This window comes from Syngnathus leptorhynchus, chromosome 14, assembly GCF_054491065.1.
Source record: "Syngnathus leptorhynchus isolate UIUO chromosome 14, UIUO_Slep, whole genome shotgun sequence".
Classification (NCBI taxonomy): domain Eukaryota; kingdom Metazoa; phylum Chordata; class Actinopteri; order Syngnathiformes; family Syngnathidae; genus Syngnathus; species Syngnathus leptorhynchus.
Genome location: NC_141208.1, coordinates 469,256 through 491,204, shown reverse-complemented (window position 1 = coordinate 491,204; position 21,949 = coordinate 469,256). Strand labels below are relative to the sequence as shown.

Below are 21,949 nucleotides of genomic sequence, written 5' to 3'. Positions count from 1 at the left end.
TAGATCAACTATTAAGGTGAGCTCAAGGGACAAACATGGACTTTGTCATTTTCCAGCCTCTTTCCATTCATTTTTCTGGATCTTTCTCAAAATGAGTCCTTTGAATTTCAAATTTAGCTGGAAAGGGACCCACCCGTGTATACTTTCTTTGTCTTTGCAGCATATGACAACAAACAGTCACTGAGTGCCGAAAACTAGAAAGTTTTTTTGTTGTTGAATAAATGTCAAGTGCCACATGAGTGTAACCAAATCACTACTGCTTTATTAGTTGTGCAACAAGTGAATACAGCATTCAAGGTAAGAGAAGAATAACCTGATTGTACACAAGTCAAGGTCAATCACTTTTTAAACTCCCAACAGGTTTCACAACAAGCCAAAGAAGCATGTAGTGACATGTGATAGATATACCCTTCCATTCTGGAACATACCGCAGTTGAGAACACTAATACATGAGGTCGTAAAAAAACAACCAAAGCAAAGCACCGCAGCTTCAATCTTTCAAATACTTTTACTTCCACAAACCAAAAGCATTGTCAAGTTACTTTTGGATAGACAATGCCATTTCAATTGGCCTCATCTTTCCTGGATCATTTCGGAGCAAGCTCAAGCTAAATACGTATGATTCTCGGTCGATCAGCGGTCAACACTTTGAGTTTCCAATGCGATAGACCATCAATCATAAAGATGTCACTGGAGCACGCCTCTTTCATTCTTGAACATTTCAAATGTCAAGAATACTGTAATACAGACAGTATTAGCGCCTCCTCCCCGAGGACACAGCTGCACAGTCTGCATGGAAAACATTTCCCCCCCATCTTCTCTCTTCCCCTTTCTCTTCATCTTGTCCCCCAATTCCAGCACTGCCCGCATGAACGTGTCAAGGGACTAAATCAAGAAATATCAAGGCGGATCAGGAGACAATCTGCTCCACGTCAGAACGTGGTGGGGGTGCCGAAGGCCGACCCAATAGTGTTATCATTCCTCATTTGAGTTGAATTCTTTCTTTCTTTCTCCCGGGGTCAAGTTCTCGTCCATTGCTCTCTCGGCTTGATCCACACGCCGCCGGTCGGGCTGTCTATGACGTACACCAGTCCCGCGGCTTCCCGGCGCCCCTGGCTCGTCCTCTGCGCCGGCCCCGTCAGCCGAGCGGTCCGCCGGCCGGCCGACCCCTGAATGCGTGCGGCCGGGTCGGCCCGCCGAGGCAAATCCCCCGCCGCCCAAATCACGGCAGCCTCCGATTTGGAACCTCGGTGGCCCATTTTCAAAAGCTATCTGTACCGTGCGTGTTCCCGTCAAGCGAGTCGGTGACTTTTGTGGTCACCAGACACTTGCGGCCAGGTCCAGACTATTCTGAGTCTTTGCACCTGGCGCAGGCCGTCACTGGGACGTACCGAATTGGAGGAGTTGGGTTTCACCGCTCTGTCTGTGCCTCGTCGACGTCGTTTACGGTTAGGCGCAGTCATCGCGCTGGTGATGTCACCGGCGCTCTTATTGCGGATGCCGATGGAATCAATCCAGACCTTCTGAGGCTCTACTGCCATTCTTGAATAAAAGTCCATCGTGATGTGATGAGTATGAATTTTATTGTAAAAGACAAAAAGAAAAAAGTACACGGCTTCGTTTGGCCAGCTGCTCGACGGCAAAAACTCAATAAATAAGGCATGTAAGGTGGATTGAACAGAAAGACGTTTTACAGCTAAGAGCAAAGCATTTTTGGGTGTGGCTAAAATACCACCGAGCGTGGAATAATGGCTCAACAATATCCAAGTCAATTCCAGTGAGGACACAAAATTGATTGAAATGAATGGAGTGATGAGTCACGGCATTTGCTTCAAACGTATGTATGGCCGAATATGGTACTTTCCCTTCAAGTCAAATGAGGTCAAACAATAGCAACGCTGTGTACAGTGGAGACTTTAGATACTGCATAGGGTTAGCGGATTTGGTTTTGCATGCATGCATTATACCTCCCCCAAGTGGGCAACGGAAGGAGCCATTGGGGAAGGAACAAGCATGGTATCTCAAGGCACCACTGTATTACAAAGTTGAATACGATTATAGTTGGGGAGCAGTCCCCTCCTGATCAAGATCAAATGGCATTTCCTCATATGGTGGCAAGGCAAGGAGATATTTTATGGGTCCCACCTGTCAATCACTTGATTGGTGCAAATGCAGTTTGGTCACATTGCTGATGGTATGTATTCCAAAATGCTTGTGTGTTTGCTTCTACGTCCCCAAAACATGCTGCTGGCTGTAAGCATAGTCTAGGTGCAAATGTGTTTGTCTCTAGTCACCCTGCAGATGTTCTCAGCAGGGAGAGCGAGCTTCCAGCAGACTCATCAACCTAATGAGGAACAGTGCTACAGAAAATGGACGGATTGCATTACAGTCACTGAAAGAACGGTACACCTCTCCGTCGGTTGCTTTGCTTTGCTTTTCGACTCAATGGTGTTCGTCTTGCATGAATCGAATCCGCGTTCTGAAAGGGTTCGAATCTCAGCTCATGACTCCTGCTCGCTCGCTCCCTTCCGTATCGAAATTCATGCATGCGTGTTAAATCGGCCAAAGTCTTTTGGTCGTCGCCAGTCCCCATCCCATACAGTCCCACTTGTCTTAGTCTCCCGCCTTGCTCCCTCCCGCCCCGCTTTTGAACTTGACCACCATGACGGTGATGTTGTCCGGGCAACCGCGGTAGAAGGACTGCAGGACGATGCTTTTGGCGCCAAAGTGCGGCTCGTCCAGGCGTTGGCGGACAAAGCGCACCGCCTCTTCGTTGCTGAAGGCGTCCCACAGGCCGTCGGACGCCAGGATCATGAACTCCGGCTGCAGTTTGTCCAGGTCGAACGTCACGATGTCCGGGTCGGGGATGACCACGTGCAGGTTCTTGAGCGGGTAGTCGCCCAGGGAGCGGGACATGGCCAGAATTCCTTGGACTCTCCAGGAACCGTTAAAACTGATGAAGCCTCCTATGGGAGGGTCACAAGATGCAGTGTCACAATTCACCGACGTTCATGAAAAACAAAAACAACAAAAAAACGCGCCTCGGCAGCACACGGGCAGTGGCGTTTTTTCTCTCGTCTTACCCGCCCGCTTGATCCTCTTGCGCTCTTTGAACTGATACGGTTTGTGGTCGTGCGACAGTGCCACGGCATTGCCGTCTTTGTCGCACAGGACGCCGCGGGAATCGCCCACGTTGGCGACTGTCAATTCTCGGTCTGACAGAAGCGCCACCAGACACGTGGTTCCTGGACAGGACAAGACGTTGAAATCAAATCAAATAAGGAAAGCGGTCCTCCGAGCTTTTGCAAAGTTGTTCTTTTGCTAGCTCCCCTCGCCGCACACTGACCCGCTTCGTCGTGATGGGCAGACAGCTTGTCCAGGATCTCTCGGTCCACGTTCAGGATGCGCTGCTCCAGGATGCTGGCGTAAGACTGAGCGCTCTCCTTCTTTTCCCGCTCCAACGCCTGCAGCTGCTGCTTCAAGGATTCGGGCAGGTGAGCCTTCACGTAGTCCGCTGCAGCCTTGTGGAGAGGAGGGAGGGAGGGGCGAGACAAAAGAAGGAGTGAAGAGATGCTACGTCACAAAGCGTGTTGTGTCCCCCTCTGGTTTTCTTTTTTTTTTTGCCAAGCTTTAGAAAAGATGAGGCAAACTACTCATGTAAAGGCCACTTGTATTGAGCACTCCCGTTGAAGCTCCATCCCGTTTGCTGCGCTCCCTCATTGTGCTTGACAAGATTATAGAGGTGGAGAATCATCCCAAAATTTGGACCAAAGTCGACACTGGTGACAGATTGCTCATCCTTGATGACACATGGCTGTCTGCTATTAGCACGCTTGCTCCATTTTGCTGCTCTTATTTATTTATTTGGGTTATTTGCTTATTACTTATTCGTTGCTCTTGTCTGTTCGTTTTTACGCTTTGTGCTAGTTGATTGTGAATGTTGTGTACTGTGTCTAGTCACCGTGGGAAACGTCATTTCCATCTCTTTGACTTTGATGCACAGGCTTTGCTGGAACCATCACAAAGAAACAAACATGCGCTTTCTTTGTGACTGCACACAAAGGAAGAATACAAAGGATGGGAACTTGACAATACGTAGAAAGAGTGACTCGTAGCTGCTAATGAATGGCCGCTTTCACCTTCGTGCACGATTACCGAAACTTGTGTTCCATTTTCCGTGCATCCGGCGATGATGCTCTTGTATATGCCGCATTCAGGTGCGGTGCGGTGCGGTGCGGTGCGGTGCGATGCGGTGCGATGCGGTGCGATGCGATGCGATGCGAGAGCTCCGGAAGGAGGGAGGGAGGGAGGGAGGGCCAAAAGCGCTACTTACCTCTCCGCCGTGGCCGTCAAAGATGCCGAAGATGGACGGGTGGCTCTTGTTAGCGATGTCGGTGAGCACCTCGTAGCGATCCTCCATGTGATCCCTTCTGCCTTGTATGGAGTACACGGCCACGTTGTCGCTCTTGAAGTCCCAGGTCTTGGAGAACTCTGCGTCCAGCACGTTGAGGCCTCCCAGCCGGTCGTTGTGCATCATCTCGGCCACTTTGCCCTTCACCATCTTCACGGCGTCGCGGCTTGACTTGACAATAGTCTTGACCTCGTCCGTGTGGAAAAAGTAGCTCCATAGCGCCAGGCTGATACATAGCAGGAACAACGTCTCCGGCCTGAGGAGAAAATAGCGCATGATCCGACCCAGAAGAGACAAGAGCGTCATCGTGTCTCCTATCATCACACGCCGCCCAAAAGCACTCTTCACTCCATTAACGGGGGACATTGAACGCACCGCGGCCGCCACCGAGGCCTGCCGGAGCTTGTGCGGCTGCGGCGGCGGCGGCGGTGGATGCTGCTGCTGCTGCTGCCGCCGTTGCTGCTGCCCTTGCTGCTGCCCTTGCTGCCGGCCGGGTCCCCCTCATGCGCTTCGGCTTGAAATCAGCAGCGAAACGGGGTCTCGCGGTCCATCTCAGGAGGCCGACGCGGATGTTGCGGCTTGCGGCTTGCTGCTTGCTGCTTGCAGCTTGCTTAGACCCAACCCACCTAGCCACCAACTCCGAGGAGAGCGACACGGCGGGGCGGGGAAGAGCGTGCCTCCTCCCTCCCTCCTCCTCCTCCTCCTCCTCCTCCTCCTCCTCCTCCTCCTCCTCCTCCTCGAAACACAAAAGCACGCAAACACGCGTCATGATGAAGCAAATAACCCAAAGTATGCTTTTTGCTTTGAAATTCCCCCAGTGAATGTTGCCACATTCCAGAATTCGCTCGTCCGTCCAATCATAGATCATTCCGTCCTATGAATCCAAACAACTGTTTCCTTGCCACCCTTCTGTTATTTTGTTTGACATCAGGTGGCTGCAGAGTGGGCCATTGGCAAGCCAGTGGCGAATGAGGCCAAAGACAAAGAAAGGCAAGCCTCAACTATGAAGCGGCTAGAAATAACCCTTAGCTCACCACCAGGTGGCAGTATTGCCTTTTCAAACCAGCCCCTGCCCGTGACTGACTTTGGGGGCCTGGGCTTCCCCTCGGGTATTTCAGACTGGGATGGGGACAATTTGGGCAATTGCTTATTCACCTCGCACATGTGGCAAAAGTGTCCCAAATACGTACGCACAAAAATGAAGGAAAAGCAAAGAAAGTGATTGTATGTATTTTCCAATGAAATGAGTCATCACATAGCCTGCTAGTTCTATTGTCGACGATGTGTTTGCTTGGCTATATTTCATTGACGTTGGAATGAAGGATCCACGTTGCTCGGGGTTCCAGTAACGTGCCCATATGACATCGTCCAATTGTCACGGTCTTTTTGAAAAAGGTTGAAGGTGAATTGCATCCTTCACACATACAGCGCAGCAATACATCCCGATAAAGCTGACACAAGAGCTGCACCCTGCTACGGATAACCCCCGCAGTCACGACGTGGCCATCAATTACAAACAGTGAAACATGCCATTGACTTTTAGCAACGTTACATCCCTGCCCAGAGAGGCACTGACGAACGACAGCAATCCATCTGAAGAGAAACATTTTTTTTAAAAAAAGTGTTTTTATTTCGCTGGAAGCTGCCTGGCTGCGACTCATTTTCTACCAAAGAGAGTTAACTGTATTCACATTCATAAGGGTTGACTGTGTTATTTCCCGAGAAAAAAAAGTCAATGTCAAAACTTTTGGACATTTTTAACTGCTGAGAAAAATTCTAATAAATTCAGAGCACTTTGCTACTGAGAAACAGTTTAGTGTCTTATTTGAAACGATGCCCCAGCTGCACACACTTTCTCCAGCCCTCCCTTCCAAAAGCCAATGAAAAAGCACTTGCACGCACGCAAGTCCATCCATTAGATTTGGTGACGACATAACGAATCGCGTCATCAATTGCAATGTTTTGTAACTAATAACACAAGCATTATCTTTTGAGGAGTCGATTTTTGAATGCATTCTTCACACCGTCATTCTAACATTCGATATGTAGTTTGAGTTTTGAAGAGTGTACATTTCTTCCAGATGAACCTCAATTTTAGTGTGTGTTAAAAATGCATCCTGTTTGTTTGTTTGTTTGTTTGTTTGTTTGGAGGCCCTTCTGTAAATATGCGTGTGCGTGCGCGTGTTTCTGTATTTTCTACTACTGGGCGTGTGCATATAAATAAGTACGTTGGCAGTGTGTGCAGTGTAATCTGTTCCCAACAGGCTGGATTCCCAGCGAGCAAAAGACAGTATATTGTTCCTGCAGCAGAGCAGATAACAACTAATTAGCATACTGAATCATTTGGCTGCAAGAGCCACTCAGCCACCCATCTGCACGGAGCTGATAAACACACACACACACACACACATTTATGCGGAGCGTACACTCCTACTCAGACACACATGCGCGCGCTCACTCGGGCCTCCTTCCCTCCCTCATACGCTCTTTTGGTGAGATTTTGGGAGTGTGAGGCAGGTATAGCCATTAACCCAGAGAGCCCCTTTCAAACACATGGACTCTGTGGAACTACTTTCCGGAAGTAGTTCCACTTTTTTTCCAGGGAGAAATGCTGCTTCCCACAAAAAAAATGATGATCATATTCTGAGCAGTTTTCCACATCTTATCTGATTATTATATATATATTTTTTCCATCTATCAAATGTCACCCACCCGAGCAGGGCTGGACCGGCCATCTGGTACAGGGCAGAAGCCTGCTGGGCTGGTCGGTGTCTTTTGGGCCCGCTTGATGCGGTGCTACTTATGATCTTCCTCAATGTTTTTCCAAAGAGACCAAGGCACAATTTTGGGCAGCATTTAGACAGCAATTGGGCTCAGGAGTCACATCTGAATACAAATCTGACTCGGACTGGATCTGGCGGGATGCTTCAATTTGTTTGTATTATCGGTACGCGCTTTATAGAGTGGGAGCACTTTTGGCGCATATATAGAGGCAAGTGCAGGGGGAGGCTGTCCGAAGCTCTCTGACAATGGCAGGATATCCTGTAGGTCACTGAGCCCAGATGACCTCCACAGGAAGCTGTCACATGCTGGGAGGAAGTGAGGATTCTAGCGTCCACCGAGGAATAAATAAGCATGACGAGGTTGCGACGCCCGGGAATGACATTCGGTACGCTGGAATGAGATCCGATGTCAAACAGCTGCTTGTCTTTATTTTGCAATGATGTTTTCCAATTTAAGACACGAATGAAATGCAATGATTAAACGCTGACAAAAATCCCATGATCTTACCTTGAAGCTAGGTTTGGATGCATGCTGCATAGTCTCCGTTTTTCTCTCGCTCCAGTGATTTCGGGACATATCAAAGAATAATAATCGTGAGGTCAAACATTATTTTCTGCTCATGGATCCCGAGGAGATATTCTTGAACTGTGGAAAACTAGCATTTGTTGCTTGCCCGTCTTTGCTCTCTAAAATGAGATTTTTCGATCAAATGATCAATCATTGTAATCGTGGTTCACAGGAAAGTTGCGTCCCGCCAAGTCAATTTGGGGTTGAAAATGATACAAATGAACCATTTGAGTGAGTCGCTTTGGGAAGAATTGAGCACATCCGAAACGTATTGTTCTTTTATTCCGGGGGTTTTGTGTAAAATTCATCAGATTTAACATTGGATATATTCATAGATACATCTACAACAAATAGATCATAACCAAAGGTACAAGTTCCTTTTTCCCGCCATTCAAAGTTACCAAAGGTACCAATAGAGCGTAGGTTAGTAAATTCTGCTGAAAAGGCAAAGCAAAAGTGATGGTGCGTAACGCACCAACGTGCCGTTGGCGACCGAGGGGCTTCTCTTTGTACCTTTCTAAAACTACACACGCATTACAGTCGGGAAAAGAAACCAGACATTCATGTCAAAATGACGTCGTGACCGACATTTTGTACACCTCGAGCGAGAATCATCGTGTGTTTTTGTACCTCCCATGCAAAACTGCAAAAATGTGTTTGGAGTCTGTCGTTCTCTCGACGCCAAACCGTAACGAGATGAAATGGTACCAACTTTTCATGTTTATGACTCGCCTGCCATCTTTTAAACCAAACCTGTGGACAAACAACACAGTTATAGGTACATCTTAAAACCACATGACGTTGTTCCGTGAAAATATAAAGCTATTTACAATCGTTGACCGAAGGGCAGTTTAGGGGTTTTACATTGAGCTGTGTTCTCACCAGAATTTGCAGCAAGTGCGACCAATTAGGCCATTCAGATACCCTGGAATTCTAGAAACAGGTTTGGTTGAATGACTCAAGATTGTTACAGCGGCTCACAGCAAATTTGAATCAGGCGCTTTTATTTGTCTTTTTTTTTTAGCATAGTTTCAGGTTTTAAGTTTGACTCATTGATGCCTGCGCAATATGAATTTGACCAATTTTAGGAAAAAAAAGAAATCACTTTTTCAGGTCAGGTCGAACCAAACCTCATCCAAAGAGCCAGTGCGTGCGCTGTCCAAAAAAGGGCTTGTTTCTTTTCATTTGCATCTTTTTTCATGGTAACTGTGGTTTCCACAGATGATCTTGTAGTCAGTCAGTCATCTTGTGAGAACAAGCTCATTTTTGTCAGCACATTCCATTGCTGCCCAATTCAATTTGCTCAGTGGTTTCAACATTGCAAGAGGTCCCGCTTTTCACTGTTTGGTTTTGGCTCCTTCTTGCTTTGATTGCACATGATTTGGACTTTCTAAGGGATTGATTTTAGATTGGAACCTCTTTGCTTTTTCACAACTCTTTCATCCACAGGCCGCTAGCAGAATTTACACCTCGTTTCCAAATCCAGCGAGCGAGGCTTTTCCATCGGTGTTGTCAAGTGCAGAAGGTCGTCAGGTCCGTGCTGTCTCTCTCACAATATCTAGCTTTGTTCTCCATCTCAAACGACCCACCAATGTACGCACGCACGCACGCACGCACCCACTTTTCATTCTGTTTTCCAGAATCATCGTCGGCCGGAGCCATCCAGCGGTCGTCCGTTGCGCCTGAGATGGAGCGGAGGGCCGCGTGAAGCCGCCATAGTCCTCGGGGCCGGAGGCGAGTCCTGATCCTCCGCGAAGCTCTCCGGGCTGCCTTCGGCGTCTCCGTCGGGCAAGCTCCCGCAACTGGAGCCGGGCGACATGGTCTCGGGCAGGTCGTCCCGAGCCAAGCTTACCATGGTGTCCTGACGCGGCCCGCCTTGGGGCGCCCCGTCGTGTGCCCCCACCAGGATCCCGGCGGTGTCCCCTTCGGTCGGGGGGCCGACGTCGCGCCCGTCCTGGTCCTCCAGCAGGTTGGAGAGGAAGCTGATGTACTTCATGGCCAGACGCAGGATCTCGTTCTTGCTCAGCTTTTTGTCCGGAGGGTGAGTGGGGATGAGTTTACGGAGCTCTGCGAAGGCGCCGTTCACGTTCTGCTGCCGCCAACGCTCGCGGCTGTTGGTGAAGATACGTCGGACAATCTTGGGCTGGCCGGCTTGAGGGGAAACATCAAGAGACGTGAGTAAATGACATTGCGCTCTTTTGCGTATTCAAGAGACGTTCATGTTCAAGGAATACAGTCATTTGACATATTGCCATTTCAATTCATTCAAATGTATCCCTTTTTCCAAATAGTAAAAGGGTTACTTTTATTCCCATGGATGGATGGATGGATGGATGGATGGATGGATGGATGGATGGATGGATGGATGGATGGATGGATGGATGGATGGATGGATGGATGGATGACGGATGGACGGACGGATGGATAGACAGATAGATAGACAGATAGACAGATAGATAGATAGATAGATAGATAGATAGATAGATAGATAGATAGATAGATAGATAGATAGATAGATAGATAGATAGATAGATAGATAGATAGATAGATAGATAGAAAAGAGCCTGCATTCAGTCACATCCTCACACCCCCATCCATGGTGTCTTCCAGGCTTTTGTCGTCCTTGGAACACACCCATTCTATCTTAATCCCTCAGCCCACTGCGGTAAATGCTTGGCATGGAGGTAGAAGCAGCAGAAGCAGCAAAAGCGCAACCCCCCCCCCATTCCCCTTCCCCCCCTTCCTATTCTCCCATCCTCCAGCCTTGCATGTGTCAGTGTGCGTGGAGAAGACACCAGAAAATACAAATCTACCTGAAGGTTTGTCACCATGAGTTGGTTTTTTTTGGGGTTTTTTTTTTTGCGGTGGGGGCAAGACCTGCTAAATCCATTTCAAAGGACGGATGGAGATGAAGGAGTGAGGGGCTCGCTTGAAGCGGCAGGTGCGAGGACACAGCAGAAGTGCGTCTTACCATACTTATAAAGATCTAAAATGCTCCTACCCTCGTCGAGTTCAACCTCATAAGGCGCCGGGCGGCGTTTTACCCTGTTGCTGGGGTACATGCTGTACTGCTCAGAATCCCCTCCAAGACTACATGGAAAAAAAGCAGCATGTTAACATTCCATGGCATAGCCGCTTTATTATGTGTTGTTGTTTTTTTCTGTCAAAAACAAAATAAGCGAAAAGCATGTTAGCGCTGATCGTGTATTGGCTTTAATCGTCGTTCAATTGCCATTATATGTTCACATGTAAGATGCAGGAAATCGCATGTGTTGATTTTGGTCAGATGTAAGCTGTATGTATCATCGTTATACATGGACAAAATATGATCATTCTAACATATCCAAATTAGGGAAATGAATGTGAACACTAGTATTGATCATAGTTACATCATCAACATATGTTAAAATGTACACTATTTACCTAAGATCTCAAGCGGGAAATGTTCAAATTACAACGTTGCTTTATTATACTTCAATTTTTTCACATCAGCAGGAAAATAATCCAAAATGTCACAATCGCGTATACCTACAAACGTTACTTTTATTTGCACGTAATTATCGAACGAAGAGTACGTGCAGAAAATGTTTGCTAAAAGTGCTCATACAGTCCTTTTAGCATCATTTGACCATTTGATCAAAATGGCCCCCAAGCTCAGAATGACTCAAAAAGAGCACATACAGGAAAATGGATGTTATTGTTATATCTTCGCTTTACCATTAAAACAGTTTGCAAAAATGCATCTAATCATCATGACATCATCATTTTTTGCAAGTAATCAAAATCAAAAGGTATCTTTTACTTTCTCATGACATGTCAATATACATTAGGTGCAAAAAGTAGCCTTTTAATTTTCATCTAATTAAGAGCAGATGCAGTCAAATGTATATATATTTGCATTTTTGGCGCATTTCATAAATCCAATATGTCACAAATATATTTGCTAACCCAACGTAATGCATCATCTGCAGAATATGACCTCGAATTATGTTGGCTTGATCATCATGATGTCTTTTTTTTTTTTTTTTTTGCATCATACCACACACATACGATGACAAAACCTCTCGCAGGTTAACATCGATCACGTTAGCTCATCTGGACTGCCGTCTGCTGCTGAGACGATGCTGAGATTTTTTTGAAGAGCGGCTATGAGGACATCTTCATATCAAATAGCCTTCCATGCAGGATGCAAATTAACACCAATTATGGATTCATTTATTATAACATGCACCAACGAAAAACATGGTCACTGTTATGATTGATCTATCTGACAAGTGATTATAATCTGAGTTGTGTGTTTCCTATGCTGTTGGATTGTTTTTTTAAATTTTTATTTTTATGGTGTGTGTGCGTGTGTACCTGTTGATGGCTGCGAGAGGCTGCGCCAGGTTGTAGAGCATGGCCCGAGCCGGGACAGGGAACGCGTTGGGGCTCAGCTGGACCATTCGAGCGTTCTCTCGTTGGGTGTGCGGTGGTGCAGGAGGAGGAGGAAGAGCGTGAGGAGGAAGAGCGTGAGGAAGAGGAGGTCTGCGCAGCTCCGTGATGGGCACCAAATGGCTCTCGGCCCTCCTCTCCAGCGCCTTTATAGCGTCCCTCCTGGAGAGCTCGATCACCGGCACTTCCCTTTTCAGGTCAAGGGCGTCGCGAGAGGCGGTTTCCTTGGCAACACCGTTGATGACGGTCCCGTTGGTCGAATTCTGCAGGGGCGCGTCATCAGTCTCCTCGACCCCCGCGGTGAGCCCTCCCCCTTCTTTCTCTTCCTTCTCCTCCTCCTCGTTCTTCCTCCTCCTCCTTCTCTTCATCCTCCCCTCCTCTTCCTCGCATCTGATGATGACGGAGGAGTCTTCAGGCTTTCCGCGAGCAGCCTCTGCGTCTGGACTCCCGCGACACAGGTCCGGCTGCCTTTTTTCCATCATATCTTCTCCCACACTTTGGATGAACACGATTTTAAGCCATCGGCCGTGCGCTCGCCATTATAAATGCGGGATGTGTACGTGCAACCCTATGGAAGAGAAAAGAAAACCAACGTGTCACTTTTTTCAATGATGAGATATCTCGTCGTATAAAAAAATGCACGGATACCTTGACTGCGAATAGGTTTAAAAACAAGGCTGTTTTTCAATTCATCTTTTGACTTTCTGAAAAGTCACCCTTTTCTACAAAAAAACAACAACCAAATAATCAATATCAAATAACAAGCTACAAGCTTTTTTCGATCAGTATTTTTAAATGTATGAAAAGGTCACATTTTTGGTTGGCAAAATGAGAATATGGAAGCATTAATTATCACTGACAAATGATAGGTGTCAAAACGAACATAAGATTTATTATTGAATTGTCAGCTGAAAATAAGAGCCTCATTCAATTTGATTCAATCGTCATACTGTGCCTAATTAGCCCCTTATTTTTAATCGTCTTAAAAGTCACATTATTACACTGTCCTTTAACGTTAAATGTATTTGATCACTTTCTGCCGAGCCTATTTTGTCCGGTGCTGGTAGATAAAGCCTTTTGAAACATTTTACATAATTATCGAAGGGCCGTTGCAGAAAACCTTTCGGTCTGGCGATATACTGGCACATAAAGCGATGCATTATTTAGACAAACAAAAACATGCCCTTAAAAAAAAAAAAAAAAAAAAAAGCCTTGGCCGTTGTATTGTTGCGGTAAAAAAAAAAAAAAAAAAGATCCACGTTATATCCAAAATAGCAATGGTCGGTAAATAAACTAACATCAAATCGTATTGAAGGTGAATTTGACGGGTTAAAAGTGGCATCATTTCTTCTCCCGAATGTCCCTCATAGGCCTCGCATCCGTTCGATCAGCCCGAGCCCAAAGAGGGAATCGCGTGCCAACGCATTCCCACACAATAAAAGAGAATCAAATCAAATCGACTAAAGCGAGCCACCGACGATGGGACGGAGAGCGGCCGTTTTGGAACTGGACCACTTACCGTTGGGAGTGCTGCTGTTGATGCTACCGCGTAAGTGGAGCCATTTTGTGAGTGGGTCATCCATAGCTGACGTTTCCCCCCCCCCCACCCCCCTTTTTTTTTTTTTTTTTTTTTGAAGGCTTCCAGTGTGCGTTTCGTGCGTGCGTGCCTGTATACTGTACATGTGTGTGTGCGTGCGTGCGTGCGTGCGTGCATTCTGCGCCGTAACCAACGCGCGCTCGCTCGCTCGGCGGAACTCGGGCCGGCAATGTGGCCGAGGGAGATAAGCGCATGGCGGCGGCCTCTTCATTCGCGATAAGCCCCCCCCCCTAAGGCCATTATTTATGAAATGATTCATTATTATTTGCCTGTCGCGGGTAGGGGGGCTGGATATGCGTTGGGGGGGGGGGGGGGGGGCATGTAACAACGTGAGGCGGGATACTGTAACAGCGGTGGTAATGGAGGTGTTCCATGAATTTTTTTTCTAGTGGAAACGAAACTAAAGCACACTTTAAGCTTTTGACCGAATTGTCTTTTATTTCTCATGATAGGTTCCCAAAAAGACTTGATCCCTTCTTCCCCCTCAACCTAAAAAGATCCAAATGTCTTTGATTCCATATCCCATGATGAAGGTTTAATTATGCAGAGATAATCCTTAATGGCCAATTGACACCGTTTTTTTCAATGATATGAAACATGGAAATAAAGAAAAAAAATAAGTCAACCAAATTAAGATAACCTCGCATATTGCATATACGCAATCATTGCCATTGTCAACGTAATTTTCATTGGACCCCCCCCCCAAACAAAAAACATCGGTGGATGAGAAAATGGATTGATAAATTAGATTTTTGTTTCTTTTTAAGGAATAATGAAACTAAAAAGGCGTCTCGATCATGTGCGTGCGCGGGTGTGTGCGCATATACATTATACACACACACACACACACACACAATGTCAATGTAATTTTGATTGGACCCCCCCCCCAAAAAAGAATTAGTGGATGAGAAAATGAATTGATAAATCTGATGTGTTTTTTTTTAAAGGAATAATACAATGAAAAAGGCGTCTCGGCCATGTGCGAGTGCGGGTGTGTGTGCGTATATACACGATACGTACACACACGTTGTCAATGTAATTTTGATTGGACCCCTCCAAAAAAAAAAAAAAAACATCGGTGGATGAGAAATCAGATTTTTGTTTCTGTTTAAGGAATAATACAATTAAAAAGCGCGCACACACATTTTCAGTCATCCTTTTGAGGGCCTCCATTCCGGACAAAAGAAAATCAGGGAAACAGGTCCTTTCTGAGCATTTTGAAATGCCTCTGATGTCAAATAAATGCTTCTTGTGAATGCCCCCCAGGAAAATCGAAATGAAATAAGTGGCATTGCGTTGAGGGCCACGGAGCACTGCAGCACTGCAGCACTGCACTGGCGGCGGTTCCGGACTCGTGGCCGGAGGAGATAAACTGTGTGCCTATGGCCTTGTGGTCGCACGCCCGCACACGCATCAGATAAATAAAGGAGCAGCATTAACGGTGAGCAGATTTGCAGCAGCTCAGCTCCCTCCCAAATAGCTGCGTGCAGGTAATAACGGATGCCATTAAGAACGCCATTTCTCTCTGCTAATTTCATTCTATTCAATGCAATAAAACGTGCACCTAGACGTCGTCAGGTTGCTATCAGTGCTTTATGGATTGTTTCTTATATGTTCAGACGGCGCCGAGGGCCAGTCACGATGTCTTCCGCACGAATGAGGCAGGCTTAAGTGCAGTCACGACACGGCGCGGCGCGGCGCGGCACGGCACGGCACGGCACGACACGACACCACACGAAACGACGGCAGCCCTCTTGCATCCAGTCACGAGCGTCATCGTGCATCCTGCAATGCTTGAGAGCTGCATGCGCGAACGTAAGGAGCCACGCATCTGCGTCAATCGTCCGTCTCATGAGTCTCTTTCTTTCCCAACCTGGACAGGCCAAGTTTCATTTGAAAACGTACCTTTTACTTTCGAACTTCCTCGTGGGCGGAAGTTTTATTTTGAAGATTCATTCGCAGACGACAAATAGAACCATGTCGACATACTTGAGCTGACAGACATCGTTCAAATAGAGTTTTGTTCAAACTCAATTGGTTGTGTTCGTGTATTTTATTCTGCAGCGAAATGTCACGTCATGAAATGGTAATATTAAGTATAAATCAAGTGTGGCCGAATAATGAGCCAATGCTGCAGGAGACCTTTGCAAGTCATTGCTGTTTATTAACGAGTCATAGTTGCGGTCCATAATTCAGACGGTAGCCTAACTGTAGACAAGGATATACACTTCAACATGACATTTTGCACGATGCCACATTGTGGATCGAACGGTTACATTGGATCACACTATATGGAGCATACATACTCGGTTCATATGAAATAGGACCCAAAAATAGCTGCTACATTGAAATATTGACGTTGCCTTGGCCATCATCATCATCATCATCATCATCATCATCATCATCCCTGCTGGTCGAGTGTGAAAATAAAAAAAGCTCACGTCTTAATATAATACGCAATAGTGCACAGTGAACCACCAAGCACTGGCGAGAGTAGTTGGGGCCGCCACCAAAGACGTATCCATCAGTTGGTGGCAAAGCACTACTGAAGCTTCAAGTCAATTCAACCGATTTTCTTGGCACAAAGATACCACAAGATGGCACCAAAGTCGTCCTTTCTTCATACATAGAAGCGATGGCGTCCGCCGCCCTCATTCAGCGTGGGCTGCGTCGGGCCGGCACGATCCTTAGAGAAGCCACGCTTTCCCGTGTCATCAGCCGGGTCACCTGGTCCAGACTGAGTCCCGCCACCGCTTCCCCATTCACCTGAATAATCTCATCACCCACGCTCAGGAGACCCACGTAAGGAACGTCAGCAGTTCCGTCGCCCACTTTCTCCACATAAACGCCTGCGAGAACACAACGAGAGCTTTGTAGGCTTGCCACGTCCATCCCCGATCTGTACGTTGCACACCATACCTGTGTCGGGTCTGCCTTTGCCCCTTGAGATGACAAAACCAAAAGGACCATTTGGGGGTCTGATAAGCTCCAGGAGAAGAGACCCGTCCGGAAAGGCCTGAGAAACTCTCCCCGCCGGTCGCAGCACCCTGGATGGCATGACGTCTTCAACGCTCAGGGTCCGGTGGAGTTCCAGGTGAGGACTATCAGGACTTTGGCAGAACAAGTATTTCGTGTTTCACCGAGCACGAAGGTCCACCTCACGCCACGTGCCTCTCTAAATGGACTTACCTTGGCGCTAGGCCATAAGGTATGTGCACCTCACCCAGAATGGTTGTACGCTCTGTTCTCCTCTCTAAACTCTGCACAGAGGAGGCTTTACGTAGTTGGGCCAGTGGCAGGGCCTAGAGGCGGAAAAAAAAAGGCAAGCTTCAACATGGACACCCTGTCTAGAAAGAAGTTGAGTCGCACCAAACTTGCTCACCGTGTGCAGGGTCTGCAGAGAGGGCGTCCTCTGTATCCGAACGCTGGGATGCGCTCTGCGCGTGGGGCTCGGAGAACTTGCGTTGGACCTGCTGGCGGCGGGGATGCTGAGCTGTTCCATGCTACTGGAACGGCTTCCCTTCACAAGTCTGCCCACGCTGTTCAGGCCGATGGAGGAAAAGAAGCGACGCAAGAAAAGCTTTGGTCGACCGTCCGGCTTCCTGGAAAGAAAGCGACGCAAATTCCATTTTTACAAGTAAAAACGGGAAATGTCTCTAAAGTGCTACAGTTTGAGAGATGAAACATTTTCTCGAGTTGGAAGTCATCATCATTTGTGGTGACAAAACTGCAAATGCATTTTCTTTCCACAAGAGGGCAGCCTTGCTTTGAACATTCCACCCCACAAAGCCATCCTGTTCATTGTGTGCCATGGTTGTAATCCCCTGTGGAGTAGCTTTGGAGGAGGAGGGGGGGTATTAAGTATTATCAGTATTAAGTCCTCCACACTGACTCGCAAATGTAATGAGCATTCCTTCCTGTTTTTAAAAATGGAAGGCAGATTGTGCGTTCAAGTCCAAGTGCTTTGAGAATAATTGTCAATTGATTGTCTATGTGAAGCCCTTTGAGACTGCTTGTGATTTAGGGCTATACAAATAAACTTGACTTGACTTGAAGTTATGGCAAAAGAGTGTCGTCGTCATGGTCTCGGCTCACCTGGATCCGTCCGAGTTGTCCTCCCACACCGCCTCGGCTTTCAGATGCTCGGCTCTCAACAGCTCAGCTCTGAGATCCTCGGCCCGAGAGGAGGCCGCGCCGCGCATAGCAGGGTGGAACTCTGACCCAGCTCCCGTGTCTGTCGCCACTGGTCCGAGGATAGGAAGGTGAGGATAAGATTCCATGGGTTTCGTGTTTAATGCTGTTTTTGTTTTTCTCTCAAAGCCAAATGTCCCCTACTTTTTGTCACTACTCAGCACTAAAAGTTCCAAAGGAGTCCATGTGCGCACTCACCCGCTCCACTGGAAGCCCCGTCCCAGACATCGTCGGCTGGCACGTCCGGGTTGAGACGAGCAGGGGAGTACCTCAGCGTGGAGGGCCGGACGCACGCCGCCGGGTCGCTTGTCGCGAGGGACGCCTGCGTCGAGGAGGCGGGCGACTCCCTCCGGACCTCTGGACGCTCCAAATGCTGAGGCCCGACTTGACTTCCCTGGTTGGACGCCGTCTGGAACTGCACGCCGGACTGAGCGGTGGCGGCGGCGGCGGCAGAGCGATTCCTGGAGCTTGACTTGAGAGCAGATTTGATAGGCAGGGTGGGCGCTTCCCCCGCCAAGCGTGGGCTGCTCGGAGCGAAGGAAACGCCTCTGCTCAGGTTGACTCTATTCCTGGGATTGGAATTGCGCCTCTGGGCCCAGGACGGAGCGTAGGGCCCGTTGCCGGATTCCAGTCGACTTTCTCCTTTCCTGCTCCTTCTCCTCAGCTTCCCAAAACCGGATGACTTCCAGCCTGTGCTTCTTTCTTTGTTCTCCCCCAGAACAAAGGCGCCCGCAAAGGTGACCGTCAGAGGAGCTTTGGGACGGCTGCTGACTTCGGCTTTGCCGGGAGGCACCCAGCAAGGAACCGGTCCGGCCCTGGCGCCCTGCGAGTCGGCGCTCTGCTGTAACTGGATGATCTGCGAGGAGACGGGCTGAGGTTCCCTCGCCACGGAACCGCAGGCCCGGCATTTCTTCACCAGGACTACGATCTCTCGAATCACCGTGGCGCTTTCGGCGTCGACAAGCGTCTCTCGCTTCTGGCAAGCGGGCACGGAGCCGCTCCTGTGGCTCCGACTCCTCTCGGAACCGCTACTGCTAGAATCTGTGTTGCTGTCCCTGCCGTTTTTGGACTTTGGCACGGCAGGTCGGCCGCGCTGTCGCACCCTGTCCAAATAGCGAGACTCGGCTTCTCTCTCCGACTCGTCCTCAAAGCGTACCCGAGTGGGCGAGCAGCCGTAGCGCCTGGATGCGGCGAGCCCATCCCCGCCCTGGGCGGCGTCTCCTCGCTCGGGGACGAGGAGGGGAGCGGACGCAGCTTGAATGGCTTTGGGATGGTGAGCCTCAACTTGCTGCTTCTTTCTGCAAGAAATAGACCTGATGCGGATGATCCCAAACACCAAATGCAACCCTTTCCAGGATTACTTGCCTGTAATCGGAGTGGGAGCGTCTGCCGGGGCGCTCGCCTTTAACTGGGTTGGAGCGAGCCTTGAGGCGCGCTCGCTCCAGGAGACGCTTGGCTTGCTCGTGCCTCGGACTCAGAGGGAGTTCATCGCCGATGACCAGGAGAGATCTAAACATCCGCGTTCGTCGGTCAGGAGGGAAAAGTCCATTTCCGCCTATCGACTTCACGAAGACCGAACCGAGCTGGCCGAATCTGTCTTATGCAATCACGGATAGGCCGGGGGATGGCGTGGCGTGGCGTAAAGCGGCCGGCAAAGCGCCACGTCATCCATCCATCCATCCATCCAGCCCTCCGGCTAAGCTGATCTGCATTATGCTCCATCCTCTGTCCTCGTCTTTTAAGCCCCGGCCCGGCGGCCCGGCGGCCCGGCGGCCCAGCGATAAAGATAGCATGATACGCTCGTCATGTGGATTATCCTTGTCATCGTGGACGCACTGGGAGCAAGAACATACTGTTTTGCGCCCGATGAAAGTTTGCCATGTCAATGTTTTCAAACATGGGATGGCCTGTTTTGGTTGACCATCTATCTGTTCCCGTCCACCGGTTCTAATCGCCATCATAATCATAGCCGCTCTAATCATGAGAATGGCTGCAAAATGTCACCTTCATTGAAATTGGAGTGAGTTCATCTCCTACTCACCTCAAATAGGGCTCCAGTTCCTGAAGCGTGACCAAGTCCTCTAAAGTGCCATGGGCTCCCTGATCTGCCACAAAAATACAGGAAGACATTTGAGGGAGGCAAATGCCAGCATTTGATTGGCTCCTTTGTCTAGCCCATTCTGCCTTCGACTAAACATCCCCATCTCGCACATCTGCTCAATTGGAAATGTGCCAGGTTACATGACGACGCTGTAAAAAAACAACAACTCGAAAAGAGGATTGGAAAATAGTGTCGTAAATTGGACAAGACATCACCTTTGACATGCTTTTGCCAGTGTTTGGATTGGCAGTTTTCCCGCAGGCGTACCTTGATCATCCACGCTGTCTTCAGCATCTTCATCATCTTTGCATTCTTCTTTGCACTTTTCTTGTCTTTCTTTGAATTTCTCATCAGCTGTCAGCCGGACTTTGCCATCGGCGCCTGCTAAATCCTGCTTGTCCGCATTTGCCACAATGTCTCCCTGGCCTGCGCTCTTGTCCTCCCCTTGAGTGAAGTCCTTGCAGGATAAAGCGGAGGCAACGTTATGGGGGGGATCCACCTTGTTGAGAAGCAACGTCTCCGGCCGGGCCACCCTCCAGAAGCCCTTTGGGGGTGCCCAGTGTCTGATTGTGGTGGGGGGAGGTGTCGTGGGGCTCGGGGGTGAGATAGAGCGGGAGAGCACAGGTGGCGGAGGCGGTGCCACGGGGTCCTTGGTCGCCCTACCGTTTTCAGGTAGAAATGCAGAGGGGGGAGACGGGTGCGTTTCCGTCGCTTGGTCTTCTCGGAGCTGCGCCGGTGTGTCCGGCGGCGGACTGTGGATCTCTAATCTGACTCGCACCTCGACGTCCTCCCTCTTCTCCTCTTCGTCACTGCTGCTCAGTGCGCCCGAGTGGCAGCAAGTAGCAGTGACTTGAGCTTTCCCCGTGGGCTGCAGCCCAAAGGGGACGTCCGGCAGCTCCTCGCCGTCCAATTTCCCCCTGCTCACGGGAGAGGATGGCAGGAAAGCTGAGCCCGGGGCTAAATCAGGGACAGATTTCCTTTGAATTCCCCCCGCCACCTTCTCGTGCTCCATTGGCCGGCCGCTCATGCGCGAGGAAGTCGTCCACTAGTGCGCTGCGCAGATCAAAGATAAAATATCACCAAACGACAACTTGCTTTCCGATAGGCACGCTGAGGAGATATGAAACATGGATTCGGTCACGTTGCTTCATCCGCTGATTACTTTGCTGGATAATCCTTTGGAATGAGAACAAGCAAGTGCTGCATGCAATTGAGCCGCTTCACCAACAAGCAGTCCCGAGATGAAAAAAATTAAAATGGAATGAAGTCATCGTGCACAAGATTTATTTCAAACCTTGCATCATATTGGAACAAAGTAGCAATAAAAACATTGGGTTCTTTTTCGATGAGGGAAATTACCGTAATTTTCTGTTAGGGTTGCACTAAGATCCAAGAGTGAATTGCCTCCAATTTGTTGTTTCTTCCACTTCCATGATGTGCATCCAGGTCGCTCCCTTCGGCGTGATTTGCGCCCAGAAATGATCAAAGCAGGAATACAGTTGACCGGAGAAAAAAAAAAAAAAAAAACAACAACAACCCTGATCTGCTTAAATGTTGCCCTTCCCTCGCGTAGCAGCTTTTCCGAGTGAAGCTCCTCTTTACTGTTGCGTAACGCGCGATCCGCACATTGATATGTCAATGAGGAGGATTAAATAACAAAAAGAGGGCAGAGGGTGCACCATGAACCTAAATGCTATGAAATCATCGAAAATGAACATGACACAAGAGTGCGTGTGTCTTATTCGTCACATCATCCATCCATCCATCCATCCATCCATCCATCCATCCATCCATCCATCCAGCCAGCTCTTCTGCCGCCTTCCTCTGTTTTCATGTCATGCGTGCGCGCATCTCCAGATGTGAT

The 21,949-nt window shown here is 48.6% G+C and overlaps 3 protein-coding genes across 4 annotated transcripts; all 3 read right to left on the bottom strand.

Annotated features, from left to right (window-relative positions):
- Nucleotides 1–1,561: 1,561 nt before the first annotated feature.
- On the bottom strand, nt 1,562–5,063 carry ppm1la (protein phosphatase, Mg2+/Mn2+ dependent, 1La). The gene is made up of 4 exons (XM_085930913.1): nt 4,334–5,063; nt 3,347–3,521; nt 3,084–3,245; nt 1,562–2,966 (listed from the first exon to the last, which is right to left on the bottom strand). The coding sequence occupies exons 1-4, from the start codon at nt 4,775–4,777 to the stop codon at nt 2,614–2,616; spliced, it is 1,134 nt and encodes a 377-aa protein (XP_085787039.1). The 5' UTR covers nt 4,778–5,063; the 3' UTR covers nt 1,562–2,613.
- Nucleotides 5,064–8,038: 2,975 nt separating this feature from the next.
- Nucleotides 8,039–13,788, bottom strand: tal1 (T-cell acute lymphocytic leukemia 1). 2 transcript variants are annotated; one of them, XM_085930942.1, is made up of 4 exons: nt 13,716–13,788; nt 12,122–12,764; nt 10,764–10,852; nt 8,039–9,913 (listed from the first exon to the last, which is right to left on the bottom strand). In XM_085930942.1, the coding sequence occupies exons 2-4, from the start codon at nt 12,676–12,678 to the stop codon at nt 9,405–9,407; spliced, it is 1,155 nt and encodes a 384-aa protein (XP_085787068.1). In that variant the 5' UTR covers nt 12,679–12,764; nt 13,716–13,788; the 3' UTR covers nt 8,039–9,404. The 2 variants fall into 2 exon arrangements, with proteins under 2 accessions (XP_085787068.1, XP_085787067.1); XM_085930941.1 differs by lacking the exon at nt 13,716–13,788 and adding an exon at nt 12,845–13,002.
- A 2,160-nt stretch (nt 13,789–15,948) lies between these two features.
- Nucleotides 15,949–21,590, bottom strand: LOC147045710 (uncharacterized). Its single transcript, XM_085929813.1, has 10 exons — nt 21,445–21,590; nt 20,353–21,261; nt 20,026–20,089; nt 19,331–19,493; nt 18,183–19,272; nt 17,889–18,036; nt 17,176–17,395; nt 16,983–17,095; nt 16,713–16,903; nt 15,949–16,642 (listed from the first exon to the last, which is right to left on the bottom strand). The coding sequence occupies exons 2-10, from the start codon at nt 21,110–21,112 to the stop codon at nt 16,449–16,451; spliced, it is 2,943 nt and encodes a 980-aa protein (XP_085785939.1). The 5' UTR covers nt 21,113–21,261; nt 21,445–21,590; the 3' UTR covers nt 15,949–16,448.
- Nucleotides 21,591–21,949: the final 359 nt, after the last annotated feature.

Bases quoted from the DNA above. Each gene is read 5' to 3' on its own strand.
- ppm1la (XM_085930913.1), bottom strand. From the start codon at position 4,777: ATGTCCCCCGTTAATGGAGTGAAGAGTGCTTTTGGGCGGCGTGTGATG. The intron at 3,522-4,333 runs GTAAGTAGCGCT...CCTCTCCACAAG, and splicing joins TTGACGGCCACGGCGGAGAG to GCTGCAGCGGACTACGTGAA. The intron at 3,246-3,346 runs GTCAGTGTGCGG...TGTCCTGTCCAG, and splicing joins TGCCCATCACGACGAAGCGG to GAACCACGTGTCTGGTGGCG.
- tal1 (XM_085930942.1), bottom strand. From the start codon at position 12,678: ATGATGGAAAAAAGGCAGCCGGACCTGTGTCGCGGGAGTCCAGACGCA. The intron at 10,853-12,121 runs GTACACACGCAC...TTTTCCATGTAG, and splicing joins CCTCTCGCAGCCATCAACAG to TCTTGGAGGGGATTCTGAGC. The intron at 9,914-10,763 runs GTAGGAGCATTT...TTTCCCCTCAAG, and splicing joins TGAGGTTGAACTCGACGAGG to CCGGCCAGCCCAAGATTGTC.
- LOC147045710 (XM_085929813.1), bottom strand. From the start codon at position 21,112: ATGAGCGGCCGGCCAATGGAGCACGAGAAGGTGGCGGGGGGAATTCAA. The intron at 17,396-17,888 runs GTGAGCCGAGAC...CTTTCTTTCCAG, and splicing joins GACAACTCGGACGGATCCAG to GAAGCCGGACGGTCGACCAA. The intron at 17,096-17,175 runs GTGAGCAAGTTT...TTCCGCCTCTAG, and splicing joins CTCTGCAGACCCTGCACACG to GCCCTGCCACTGGCCCAACT.